The sequence below is a fragment of the Aristolochia californica genome, unplaced genomic scaffold, assembly GCF_029961685.1.
Source record: "Aristolochia californica isolate CCGP_79_NKW_82.1479 unplaced genomic scaffold, dmAriCali1.0.hap1 SCAF_12, whole genome shotgun sequence".
Taxonomy (NCBI): domain Eukaryota; kingdom Viridiplantae; phylum Streptophyta; class Magnoliopsida; order Piperales; family Aristolochiaceae; genus Aristolochia; species Aristolochia californica.
Window position 1 is genome coordinate 22756581 of NW_027181793.1, and position 14687 is coordinate 22771267.

At 35.9% G+C, this 14687-nt stretch overlaps 1 protein-coding gene across 2 annotated transcripts; it reads right to left on the bottom strand.

Moving 5' to 3' along the window:
* Positions 1-6570: 6570 nt before the first annotated feature.
* On the bottom strand, positions 6571-14539 carry LOC137945523 (katanin p60 ATPase-containing subunit A1-like). Of its 2 annotated transcripts, XM_068791457.1 has the most exons (8): positions 14419-14539; positions 14005-14297; positions 13280-13772; positions 11818-12015; positions 8080-8324; positions 7832-7990; positions 7554-7641; positions 6571-7255 (listed from the first exon to the last, which is right to left on the bottom strand). In XM_068791457.1, exons 2-8 carry the CDS (start codon positions 14121-14123, stop codon positions 6974-6976), a joined length of 1584 nt encoding a protein of 527 aa, XP_068647558.1. In that variant the 5' UTR covers positions 14124-14297; positions 14419-14539; the 3' UTR covers positions 6571-6973. The 2 variants fall into 2 exon arrangements, with proteins under 2 accessions (XP_068647558.1, XP_068647557.1); XM_068791456.1 differs by having other exon boundaries at positions 14005-14539.
* Between the last annotated feature and the right edge of the window lie 148 nt (positions 14540-14687).

The following is a 14687-nucleotide window of genomic DNA, read 5'->3' on the forward strand; positions in this document are numbered from 1 at the left end:
TTGTCTTATTATGTTTAAATTTTTTGATAATATCCTTAAATTCCCTTCTTTCTATTTGTTCTGCAAAAAACAATTCAACTTTGTTTTCTTTTATATTGTTTTGATGGACAAATAGAAAGAAAAAATAAGTGGAAGAGAGTGTTTTGGCTCTAAAGCTATGTATGTTTTTTATAATAGTTTTAAATAAAAAATAATGCATTTAGTATGAGAGCAAGGTATCCTATATCTGTATTTTTTTAGTTTTTTTATTTTTATATGTGGTGAGAGTTTAAATGTATGTTAGTCAATAAGATTTCATTGGTTTACAACAAATTCTTGATAACATTTTTGTATTCTTGTCTTTTTTTATCTTTTATTTGGTCGTTGGATTACTTTCGCATCAAGCAGCCAATAGGGTTTGAAGAACAAAATCACAATGAGTATAACTACTAGGCTAAAAAGTCAATATATAGTTTAAAGCGTCCTTGTCTTGATTTCAAACATTTCATGATGTGTTGCACTAATTTGAATTTAGCTAAGTACCAATTGATTATGGTCTTGGTTTACGTTGATTACATTATTATAACAAGATGTGGTAGAATTAAGCAAGCACTTCATATGAACTATTTGGTTTTTGAACCATTAATTTGTAGAACCAATTCTAACTTTCATTTGTCTCAACAAGAGTACACTACAAATTTACTTGAGCATTCAAGCTTTGTTAATTACAAGTTAGAGTCTAATCCTTGCGCTTTAAATTGTAATATTTCAAAAACGATAAAATATCCAATATACAATGTTACAAAAGTTTTGCTAGTACAAATACTTAACATTCACTTATCCAATCATTGTCTTCTCTCTCAACTAGGTATATTAGTTTATGCAATCTCTTATGTTAGTTTCAATATCGACATTGAGATAATTCTAATGATAACAAACAATTTAATTATTATACGTATAAAGTATGTCTTGCACCTCAAAAATCCCAAAAAAAGTTTCTAGTAACATATCTGATCAACAATCAGCCCATACAAAAAGGAAAAACAAACAACTCATGCCAGAAAGCACATCATCTAAACAACTTCGTAGCAATGTCAAATCTAACAAGAGAGCTCAATACAATAAACAAGGTAGAGTCATTCAACCAGACACACTCCATCTAATTGGATAGAAGAAATATTAGGCTCAATTGAAAAATTGTTAGCCTGATATTTGAACCGTAAACCAAAAAGAGGCAAAAGGAGTTGACCACATGGGAAGGAGTCGAGCAATTCAATAGGAAAATTGCAACTCCAAAGCATAAAGACCAAAGAGGAGTCGAACATATGGTGAAAAAAAACCAAAAAAAGTTGACCCCTATGATCCCTTTGTCTTGGCTAGAAGAAAGGGAGTCAATCAATTACATAAAATAATGTGTTTTGAAGTTAAAAAGGAGTCACGCACACCCAAAGGAGTCAACCCATCGTAAAAGAGAAAATGGAGTTATTGATTAAAAAACAATGAGTTTTGAAGTTAAAAGGAGTCAACCACTATGATAGGAGTGATCCCTTCAGTAGTAGGAGTGCATAGTCGAAGACAAAAAGGAGTCAATCGCATTAAAGGAATCAACCATTGTATAGAAATTCAAATTTGTTGACCTTGCAAGCCTAAATCCATAAGTTGTAGGTAAAAATTTTTAAATGACCCACCATTGTATTCAACAACAAAAATAGAATTTAATGCATATTTTTACCTAGTTTTTTTTAAATGAAAAAACATGACTTTTTAGCTCCAACGACTAGTTTTTTGAACGTTGGAGGAGTTCACTTTTTTAGCTAGTAATCCCATTAACTTTTGTGTGTGAAGGCAAAGGAGGCTAAAAAAATTGTGCTTCAATTGCAAAAAATTACCTATATAGAGGCATTTGAATTGGGCTGAAGTATAAGGAAACAATACTTGCAAACTGGGTCAAGCCTTGGGTGGGCAAGACTATCTTTACATCGACTTCATTGAGTGAAACCATGTGTGATTGAAAAGGAAAAATTGTAAAACCTTTTTGTTGTATGTTGTATGTTGTATGTTGTAAGTCCATGTGTAAACATGTGGTGTTGAACATGTCATTTTTGGGTCTAGGCTAGTCTACCTAGCGAGCTACTAAAAATTCATATGTAATTTTAGGCTATAGCCTAGTTTGCTATTGAAAATCTCTTTATGGGTCTAATGTATGAGCCTACTTTGTTGGTATATTACTAAGAAATGGTGAGATTTGGTAAGTGTGGTTAATTGAGTGGTGTCAGTTCCTATATGGGTAATATTGTAAGTTACATTATGGACAATTTATTGTAAGTCATGTTTGACAACCTACGCTAAGTGAATCTTTAATTCCAAGGTGAAAAGTCATTGAAAATGGATTATTAATCTGAAATATGTTTGTAAACCACTACAAATTTTTTGCTTTCTTTGTAGTGTGAATGTTTGTGTATATTCCTTTGATAGGAAACTAATTTTTTATATTGAATTGCTTTTAATTTGTTAACACACCCAAAATTAAGAGAAAAACTAAAAGAGAAGTTAACAATTAGCATAAAAGTTAATGAACCTATTCGTCCCCTCTTTAGTTTTGTTCCTCACTTACCTAACATCCTCATCTTTATAATTTGGAAGCCTTAAAACACAATTTTCAATATGTTAAAGGGACTAGCAATTTTGGCATTAAATTACAGAGTTATTATCAATTGGTATTGATAAGTTGTTTAGATATATACTCAAATTTTAACCGGGCTAACAATCCCAAAAGTAGATAGTTTGTTAGGGATTGTTACATGTATCCCAATGTCAACGTTATTTCATGAAATAGTCACAAGTAGTGGGGTGTTTTGCTCGTCTAAGTATTGGGGCTAAACACAATGCAATGAGTACAATTACTACTGAATTGACTTGGGTTCTCTTATCAATTATATCATTAGGTCTATTGGATGCTCTGCCCATTACCGCCAAAATGGTAATGCTTTAGCTTTGACAATCAATCCAGTTCTTCAAAATTGTACTAAAATCATTGAACTCGATTGTCATTTCATTGGAGAAAATTTTGATTGTGATTTTTAATTTATGTACTATTTACAATCCATGAGGACTAGCTTCTCAATATTCTAAAAAAAAAAAAAAAAACCCTCTCCCACGCATTGATATTTATTTCTATACGAAAAACTTCACATTTCTCCCATGTTCAATTTGAGGGAGGGAGCTCGAGCAGTGTCAAAAAATCAAAAAATGTACACAAGATAAGGTTGGTGATAATATAAGAGAAGATCATGCAAAAGACATATTAATTGTATCAATCATTTGGAATGTGATTTTATTGTACTTTACTTGAATATATATTTAACTCACAATTCGTTTCTGTTGACGAGGACAACATCTAACCATGTAAAACACTTGTATCTTCTATTTTCCTTTTCTTTCCTTTTCATATCGATTCATAAATTATAACTAGTTGAGTCATTTGTGCCTACTCAATAAGTTGTAGTAATATCTAGTTGATTTAAAAAACTCTAGATTATTTCTGCTATAACTTGGCAGTTTACCAAAATAAAACCAATCCCCCTTTTTAATAATATTTAAATTTTTTACTATTATAAGAATAATACTAACATGCAATTTTATATTTCTATTAAAATTTAATGCATTTATGTATAGTTACTACATGAAACCAATATTGTAGAAATCTCATCAATATCCATTAGCAACCCCATTCTTATGAAGGTTTCTTCCCACTTTCATTTGCATCCAAGAAAGATTGATAGTAAATTTAAAGAATAAAGCAAATTTACACGAGAATTTAATAACAACACCAACTATCTCTTTCATAACTTTTTTTTTATTTTTTATGTTTTATTTGAGTAAATATAACAACTGAGAAAGTTGCGCTCAGGTATAAATCCCATTAAAGAGCATTCTCATAGGTTCGGGACCAAACGCCTTTATTTTTTATTTTTTTGTGAGACTCACATACTGACTCGTGCTTGTAGATGTGTAGTCTATCATACATGTTCTCACATGCGTTAGGTAAGTCTGCATGACATGTGGGGCAAAAGTAATATAAGTTTTTATATGACCCTTGGTATGGATCAAGATCAAATCCATTGGATAAAAATAGTTACAGATCTGAACTGTCAGATCAATTAGTTGCATATCTAAACCATTAGATCAAATGGTTACAAATCTTAATCGTCGGATCAAACTGTTACAAATCTGAATGGTCAAGTTGTTATAGTTTTGACGGTTAGACCAAAGTAAATACAGATCTAATACTTAGATCAAAAGCAATTATAGATTTGACATGTCATATTAAAGCGGTTACAAATCTGCACGATCAGATCAAGAGGTGGTTTTTCCCAGATGAGTCAGAAAGCTTTATCAATAGAGTTTCAAAATGTCAAAGAGAGATAGAGAATAAATCTTAGCTCTTAAATTATTATGAAAAGAAGAAATCTTTCTACATGTTCTTGTGAGAAATTCCAATATTCTTGAAAGAAAAGGAAGAAATATCCTTCGTTTCATCTGGTTCGAGTAGTTAGAAAAAATCTTGTAGAGTTTATGGGCCCACTTAACACTGTGCAGGTCTAAGAGGGCAAAAACGTCTATTGTATCTTGAAAAAGGATTGTCAGCATCTGATGCATTATAAGATGTGAATATCTTTTGAAGACAATAAATACATGCCTCGGGCCTAACAGAGGTATTATATAATTATTTAATTAGTTTCTGCATGATTAGTGAGGTAGATCAACAAAAGGAATGCATTGCCACCATATTTAATTTGGGTTTATTAAAGTATTTATTTAAGTTATGTGAGTGCACATTATATTATTTCCAACAATTTTGAAAGAGATTTAGACTTTTAGAATGGGAACATCAGAAAACTCACTAAACACCGAAACTTGAACCGTGTGATGGAAAAAAATTGTTAGATGGCAAAAACGGATGAAATAATGGTTAACAACTCTAGAATTGTTCTATATAGTTGTGAGTGTCCCACCATTTAGTAGCCCAAAGGATCATGTACCAGCACAACCAGGTGTTAAATACATACAAGAAAGATGATTATTTGTGTCATGGTCTAATCCTTAATGCAATAAGCAACAAATTATATGACTTATATTCTAATGCAAAAAGTGTGAAAGGTTTATGGAAGGGTTTAGAGTCAAAATACAGGTAAGAAACAAATTAAGCATAAGTTTTTTCATAGGAGAATATTTCACTTACACAATGATAGATGGGAAGTCCGTAATTGATCAAACATATAAAATTCAAGACATTGTTGCTAAGATTATCGCCAAGGGTATTCCTATTGATGATAGAATACATGTATTTGCCCTCATAGAAAAACTTCCTTCATCGCAGTCTGTTAAACACCTAGCCAATACTACCCAAAAGACATGACTGCTAGGAGCGGAAGACATAGGTTCTTAACCCAGGACCACAACAATACACTCACTGTCACGAACCGACGACCACAGCGGCATCACATAGCAACGAGGTCCAGGTCAGGATCCCATACTCCCTTACGGCCCTGCATCACCCACGCCTAATGGGAATCGAACACGCAACGTAGCGCCTGCTCTGATACCAAATGTTAAACACCTAACTAATACTACCCAAAAGACCGGCATGTTAGGAGCAGAAGACATATGTACTTAACCCATGACCACAACATAGTCAAACTTCTAGATCCAAATGAAACATAAAAGAGAATTTCCCACATTAGATGAAGTATTGGTATCAATTTAGATAGAAAAAAAAACACAAACAAAATTAAGAAAAACTTGGGTAATGGATTTGAAGTTAGTGGAAGAGCAAATTTGATAGAATCAAAAGAATACTAATTTCATAAAGAATAAACCCAATAAATTCTTTTGTAAGCCCAAATAGAAAATTTAGAAGGAACAAAACAAGGGGGACATGTTATATATGTGGAAAATCATGTCACTTTACTAAACAATGTGAACACAATAAAAATAAGGGCAAAGTGGAAGTATGACTCCTCAAGCGAATATGATAATCAGAACTAGCTCTGGAACCAAAGACTGGTAAGTAACAACTAACTTGGAAATAAATCTAACATTTTATCTAATTGATTGGTGGATTAACATTGGAGTAAATGTCCATATTTGTTATGATATTTCCTCTTTTTCTTCCTACCAGAAGGTCAAAGGGAGAACTGTGATAATGGGCAATTCTAGTGTCGTTCAAGTGATAAGTGAAAGAAAAATAGGGTTGAAGTTCACCTCTCACTCTTCAGAATGTGTTGTATGTGCCAGACATACGGAAGAAAGAATCTTGTTCAAGGTTTCTTTCTAAGTCATTTTTTTTTCTTTTTTTTTTTTTAAGGGGTTCCAAACAGACACTTACAGTCCGATCAGTTGTCAACTGGTGAAGTGGGAGGGGAAGGAGAAGCAGAATTGCCAATGTTGGAATCCAGTGTACCAAATTCAAAATTGAAAGTGTAAAAATCCCACGACTATATTTGTTGGATGCACAGGAACCCGCCGCTTAAATGGGGACGGAGCATACACTTCCACTACATATCAATGGGTATCAATGGGTATGAATAGGCCATTGGAGAGAAGAGATAGAAAGACCTTAAGAGTTGGGAAGATTGCAAGGAGGAAGTACTATCGTGCCTATGTCAATCTGCTTCCACCCGGGTTTACACACTCGAAAGGAATCAGGCCGCTTCCTCCTGTACAATTTCTGATGCCACAGTAAACGATCTTGTAAATTTTCTGGAAAGCTTTTCATCTCACAAATATATATTTGTAAGTCTTACAAATACAAAGAATTACATCATCACATCAGCCAGATTAGCAACTCAGCAGAAAGACGAGGACCTTCCCAGAAGCACAACAATGGAGGCCGTGGTTAATAACGAAGGATTTGAAGCGCTATGACCCAGCCACAGAAATTAGCGTGGCACCGGAACGACCACAGATTGGCGGTTGGCTTGCAATTTCTTTTTTATGCTGATCCAAACTCCTGAAACCACTTCTCATGCCGCTCTATATCAGCAGCAGAAACGCTCCGCTGCACCTTGGCCAAGGCCTCTTCAAAATCACACATGGCTACTGGGTCATTAGAAATCTCGTCCTTGGGCATATTCTTGATCTCATCCCGGGTCTTGCCTGCAATTTTACGTCGCATGCCATTCAAGGAGGCATCTCTGCACACGTTGGTTAGATCGTCCCCACTGTATCCCTCTGTTCGATGAGCCACTTCATCGATGTTCACATCAGGTGCTACCTGTTTGCAGCAATTGTTAACAGTGGCATTTCAGAAACAATTTGAGAAGAGACAACTGAAAAAGCATCAAACAGGAAAAAATGCAGGCAATTGAAAAGTAAAATACATGATTTCCTTGTTTAGAATATTCCCAGTAAAACATCTGTGAAGTAAAATCTTCCCTACAACCAGAATAAAATGCTATACAATAACAAATAATGGCATATCAAACATTAAGTAACATCAAAGAACTTGCCATATTGATGCAAATCTGAAGTTTCTTAGGCTAGACAATAACAGGTCAGTGAAAGTTATTTACCTCAACTGTTTTTAGGTTGATCCGGATCAGCTCCTTGCGACTTTCAAAATTTGGAAGAGGTATATATATTCTCTTTTCAAGTCTTCTCCTGCATTCAGAACATAGATTGCAAATTGCATCAAACATCAGAAAATATAAGCCTTGCATGGAACATTTGAAGATCTTGGAAGCTAGCTAGTCCTCAGCAACTAAAGGATTTAAGAACTAGACAGCTATAAATCGAGATTACAAAAAACTATCATACGGGAAAATTTCACAAGAAGAGCTTCAAAAGAGACCTGAGTGCCTCATCTATGTCCCATGGAAAGTTAGTGGCAGCCAAGACCATCACAATTTTCCTCTGGCCATCTTCACCAGTAGTGCTGTTGTTAACACCATCTACTTGTACCAATAGCTCAGATTTTACCCTTCTGGATGATTCATGCTCCCCAGATGCTCTGCACACAAGTAGTTGGCATATAAAATACATACAGCATCTCAAATAAGTAACTAATACGAGTTCAAAATCAATTAATATATAGATTACCCCCTGGCATTACAAAGGGAATCGATCTCATCAATGAAAATTGTACTAGGAGCATAAGCTCTTGCAAGATCAAACAAGCATCTGACCATGCGCTCACTTTCACCACGCCATTTGGAAGCTAAGGTGGCAGATGACACATTGAAAAATGTTGTGCCACATTCTGTTGCCACTGCTTTGGCAAGAAGAGTTTTCCCTGTACCAGGAGGACCAAACATAAGGACGCCTTTCCACGGACGACGAATACCCTGTGACAGAATAGAAGTAAATGAATTTAGTGCCTATGCAGTATCAAGTAAAAAAATCATGAGACAAAAGCAAAAAAAACTAAGGAGTTGAACTTGACAGTGCAGAGAGTGAGAGAGAGTGACCAAAAAGCAGGCATCCGATTTTCATTCTTTACAGGTTTAAAGCAAACAGGGTACTATTAATTCCAAGTTCGTGATTCTCAAATATCCATGATGCTAGAATTGGACCACAGTGACCCTAAGCTGGAATACTTGGAACTCCTGCTTGATTCACAATGCTTGATAAAGAAGCATAAAAACGTCCTGCTGTCTGTTTCTATATCATTGTAGCTACTTGACAAAACAAGTACAAAGAAAAACATAGCCATTGAGGTAGTAACACAATCTCATGTTTGCAACTCCAGTTGCCCGATTCAGTTTGGGGTCTGATTTAGGGCAACCCAAAATCTGAGATGGGTTGCCAAATATGAGTCAACTCGGCAAACATCTGGGGTGACTCAAGCCATCCATCTTGTCCCAGGACTCCCAAACTCGATAACCGACCAAAGAAGTAAGACAAACTCACTGAGATGGGTGCAACCATGGTTGTGATAAAACAAACTAAATTACCCTGAGATGAGTGAATATGAAAGCACTAACTAAATCATCCTCAGTCATGCTTCCGCAATTGAGAATAACAGCTTCCAAAGTAGCTTCTCTGGAAGCATGGTGTCAACTTAATCTCCATTCCATGCTTCCTGCATGTGTTACACAATATATAGGCATCAAGTCATTTACAATCATATATGATGTGTCTTCAAGTGTCGCATCACTTTGTTTCCAGCATGATGACACATTGAAGAATTTCTTTGATCCAGTTTGCATGCACTTAGACCAGAAAAGACATACTTAACAGGGAAAACAAATCAGCAAGGAACACTTAGTAAGCCTCATGAATTTGATAGTTTACTGAAGTCAATTTAAAGCAACCCACAGTTCCTAAGTACTACCCAGAATAAAATCTGTTCAAAACTAGACTATTATGAATACATAATGTTGTCAAGCATTCTGCTTAGGCCTCCGGCTAGATACTTTGCCAAGAGTTACATAAATTATCCCAGGCGCCCATAAATGCCACACATACTACAGTTTTGAGCTTATGTAGCGGAAAAGAAAACTGTGGCCTTGACATTTACAACTCAAGTTACTCTAGTTCATTAGTTTTGAGGTAACTTATATGCCTTTGACTCCATTTAACCCTTTAGCTATAGCATAAGTGCTAGTAAAGGAGGGCTACACTGACGTCAAACATCATACCATGTGTCCTCACTAAATTGTATGTGAGCATGCTCAATAGTCATCTAACAAAGAGTCAGCAGATGATAGAGCCCAACAGCGGAGGCTTACTACATGAACACTGCCTGCCAGTGTCGCTACATGAACTCTGTATAACAATGATGCTGACGAGTTATAGAATCCCTTGATAATAACTATAAAAAGCAGAAACAGAAAATTAAAATAAATTTAAATTATTTAAAAAGGGACCCAAAAGAGAGAGTAGTAATTTCTGAACTCTTTGTCCTCTCTCTTCCTCCATACAACATGAAAAGCGAATTCATAAGAGAAATCCAAAAGTTGTCTCTAAACTTGAGATTTCTTGAACTTCAGAGTTTTCTATAAAACTTTTGCAATTACTCCACTATTCTTTCCACCTTAGGGTCATCTAATAAATGTATTCATGAATCCAAAGACTAATTGCATAATTAGTAAAAATAGATTAGTCGAATAGAGACAGTACTTTGCTCTGAACACAGGGGATTGACAGTATTCCAAACAAACAGATTTTGCATACATTGGCACCTTTGCCCCAGGTTCAAAACTCATGCTTGGAGTTGATAAATTATCAATAACAAAAATAGGACTAATAGTGAGAAACACTATATGGCATACCAAATATCAACTTTGACCAGACAACTTGGTTTCTGATACCCAATAATTATAAGAACCCGACCAGTGTAGAAAACCCTTTTCTGTGTCGTACCAACAACAGATATATAAAACAACTCATAGACAGATGCCAACATCCAAAAAGTTAAAAAGAATCTGAAACTAGCACTATGTTCAAGCATATGTTGACCATGGATATCGAATCAGAATACCAGAAAGAAAAGCATATTTCCCATTTAGTATAGACTGAAAGGACCATGAAGTACTAAAATAACTCTTAATGAAACTATAGGTAAATATTCTATGTTACACAAATACTAAGACAGGTCTGTCATGGACTCTTGCTGTCATCCCACGACTTTTGAGCAGCTATTTTGTATTTTGACCTTAACTTAATCCAATAGGTACTTGCATAGTGAAATCTTAAGCTTCTTGCCTGAATATGCATCCTAAAGGAAGCCTATTTAGCATTTGAATATAATTTGTCTACTAAAACCTGGACTAAAAGCAGCAAATATGAACAATGAAAAAATTGTTGTTAGGATTGTACCCTTCATCAACTTTTAAATCAACAATGAAACCCTAACTTTGTTGATAACATTCCACTTGTTTCCCTTCCACATTTTCCACACCAAACATCTTCCCAGATGCAAACACAGAGCCATAGACTATCTAATTTGATTAGTTTATGGAGTCTTGCTAGTTCAGTGTTCCATGTTCCAATTACAATAATCCATATCAATGGTTCACAAACACAAACTTTACTATCCTGCTGCAAGTAGTGAAATGATATTATTCCATTCTCAATAAAAACAACTAAAATGGTCTTGTCTACTTCTTTTTCCAACTTTCTACTGGATATTGCTTCTATCTCTCACCAACAGCATGTGTCAACAGTTAAAACTAGGCATCTAGACAATGAACTGTTGTAAAATGCCCGTCAGTGTCACAACAAAACAGACAGCAGAAGATAGCGTAGTCTGAGGCACACTCCTGCTATAAGGGTAAAATGGCCTATACATTTTTTTTCTGAGAACTCGAGTGTTTATATCTTATTGAGATGATAAAGAGGTTCACATTCTTCAATTGCCCGTCACTATATGTTTCATAGAAACTAACCCTTGGAGATTTGATTGCTTCAGATCACAGATAATAACACTAACTTGAAGCCCACTAATGGATAAATTTCTTCTTTAACTTCTAATTTGAACAACTGTTGTAATCTAGACAGAAAGAAGTTCATCAAACTTCAAAAGTAGTAAAGAGGTGTATCCAAAACTATCTTATATTTCCAGGCCCTCTTTCAACTTGAAAAGAAGAAGAAGAAGAAGAGAGATAAAAAACGTAAAGGACAAGTAGAAAGAAATGAATTCACTGGTAAACCATTTCAACATCATAAAAATACTTTAAAGGCCCAAAATATCACAATTCAATATCTGAAATTACTCATCAAGAGAAATGTATTACGCATACTAATCGTTAAACTCCAAATATACTCTTTGATTTTCAAGGACTATCCACAACAGCTAAATACTACCCCCTAATTGAAAGGGGGGCATCTGAGTACCTGAAAGTACTCGGGCATCCACAAAGGAAGGACCACGGCTTCTTCCAGAAGTCTTTTCGCTTCATTCAACCCGGCAACATCCTCCCATCTAACCCCAGGGCTAGTCTCTAACACATCTCGCTCAAGCATTGCAGCCAAGTCAGTATCTGGACCTTCATACTGTGGCCTCTTTGATTTCCCCTCTTCAGCATCACCACCCTAAAAACACAACAAGCAGAATAAGTAATAAGACTTCCAAATAGTACCTTTAACTGAACTGAAATAAAGACAATAAACATAGCCAACGCCTGCATGAGGAAAAGCCCCAGTGGACAAGAATATAGAAATACAAAATCCAGACACAACTCTTCAGCTGAAATATTTGTGTTAAAATAGAGTCAACTTCACATTCTAAAAGAAAACATATATTTAGTCATGCAAAAAAAAAGGTAGGAATTCTTAAAAATTGTCCTGACAAATACTTGCCAGCATTGAACTGCAGCAAACAATACAAACTCATTTTTATAGTACATGAATTAATGTACAAGTATTGACAACGACTTCCTGGTGCTCCTTTGAAGCTGGCACTATGCATGCTTTTGCACAACTTCAACAATAAACACTCCCAAATAATCAAATACAAAATGGCAGCCATTTCAGCAGCCTTAGCAAAAATAAAAAAATGAAAAAGAAGAAGAAAGAAAGAAAGAAACGAAAAAGAAAAGAAAAAAAACCAAGAAAGAGTGGAGTTCTCAAGAATGCTACCTATCATATGTTCAGCAATCTCTATCTAACGAAAGAATCACGTCCTTCCACAATTAAACATTAAACTAGTGCAAGAAACCAGCAAAAGGAAATCCCAACATGTTACCAACCTAAATAATAGGCTGGAGATGATGTATTACAAATAAAATATATCCTTCAAAAGAAGCAAAGTTTCATTAATTCATTGGCATCCTATGGTATTTCTTCTGTCTTCGAGCCTAAACAAAACTGTGTGCACAGTATGCAGTAACCACAAAAGAGCCATTATACCCATTCTTTCTGCTTTGCGTTCTAGAACATTCCTGTAGCTCTATTGCAGACCTCCTCTTACTGTTTTAACTACATTATGCTCTTTGTATTAGATTTCAACTGTGCCATGTTCCGCACCAAAAAGCCATCACAATAGCACGCTCCTTCTAATGAGATAGAAGCATAGTGACCTAGAACCTAAGTTAAGATCGTCAATCTTGCAAGGATCAAACTTTATAGTAATAGCATAAAGAAAGAATGCATGTTAGCTTTTCCATGTAATACATTTCAGGACACGACACTTGCTCCTTATAGAGTTCAGCAGCTAGGGTAAAAATGCATGGTCTTACCATAAGCTTCAATTTTTAGCAGAATACACCGAGAATATTACCGCTATGCTGGCTGCTACACTTTTATCCACGAAATTGAACATTCACATATACATTGAAAAAATTAGGCAATGATTTACCACTGAATCTGCTTTCCCTGAACTGGATTTGCCACCAGTGCCTTTTCTGCCAGGTAGTCCAGACGCGGCAGATGCTCGAACTCCAGAGCCTCTACCTGAGGGATTTGACTTTGCTCCACGGTTAGCTGGTCCAGCCCTAGATACACCACGGCCCCATGAAGCATCTTGAGAAGACTTTCTGACACCGGCTTGCCCTGCCCTTGTAGGTTTTCTACTTCCATACTGTTGACTGCCATCCCGGCTGGGCGGTCTCCAAATGTCAGGATCATCTATGGGACCCCCTGATGAAGTTGGGTACTCATCCAATGATTGAAAAACAAAAGATTTAGTAGGAATCGGGGGAGAAGGAGGGCGTCGGGTCATCCCGGGAACTTCTTTAAAGGTTCTTCTCTCCGCATCTAACTGTTTTACGATCTCGATTTCCTCTGACAAGCTCCTTTTGCAGTTCATCCATTTTGTACGAAGTACAGGATCATCCAGGGTGTTTAGATGCCTAAAGGTAGTAAAGAATAAATCATACAACCCAAATGGGAGTAAAGGATACCACTGACGAAGCCAAAATGATAGTTTAAAAGAAGAAGAAAATAAAAAAGCTAAAAATAACAATAAAGGACCCCAGAATACATCAGTTGTTTCATTAATCAGTAAAAGAAAATCCCACATTCTCCTCACCCTTTAACTAAAACCCACGACAAAAGAGGAATTTACAGCAAAGTAAAAATTACTTGTTGATCTGAGCAATAGCGCCGTCAAAGAAGATGATGGAGGAATCATAGAGACCTTCGAGCGCATATTCCCTCGCCAATTTGAGATGATCTTGCACGCCTGCAAGCGGACTGACCATTTCTCGAAATCTAGGGTTGTGAGCTAGCAGCTAGGTTTCCCAAACAGTCAGACAATCAAAAAGGGAAGAGGAATGTATGAAGTTAGTTGTGGGGTTGCCTCCTCGCTTCTCCGCCACTCGGTGGTTTGAAATTAACGAAGAAGAAACCGTTAGTGCTGGGAAGCTCTTCTCTTTCTGCTACAGGCATGAGATGATACAGCCGTTTAAAAGTTCGGTAGGGACCCTGGAGAGTGGAGACCCTCCTAATTCAAAAATCTTGCCGAGAATCGACCAGAAAAGGGAAGACGAGTCTCACCAGTCGCAATGTGTTAGCGTAATGGCGTTAGCAGCCAGAACATGATCAGTCACAGAGGAGGAACCTCCAAGACTTACAGATCCCCCGTCTTTCTCACTGATAGAGGGAGTGGAGGCCCCTTCCCTACAAGCCAGGGAATCCCTTCTCGATTATAATTTTAAATTCTTACTTTTTAATCTCAAAAAAAACTATTTTATATTTTTTTATATTTAATCTTAATAAATTCACCGTAAATGAATAAAATCAAAGCTTTAAAAATTAAAAATAAA

Coding starts and splice junctions, on each gene's coding strand:
- LOC137945523 (XM_068791457.1), bottom strand. CDS start 14,123: ATGGTCAGTCCGCTTGCAGGCGTGCAAGATCATCTCAAATTGGCGAGG. Junction 7,991..8,079: donor TCCCTTTGTAATGCCAGGGG/GTAATCTATATA, acceptor ACTTGTGTGCAG/AGCATCTGGGGAGCATGAAT. Junction 7,642..7,831: donor GACATAGATGAGGCACTCAG/GTCTCTTTTGAA, acceptor TTCTGAATGCAG/GAGAAGACTTGAAAAGAGAA.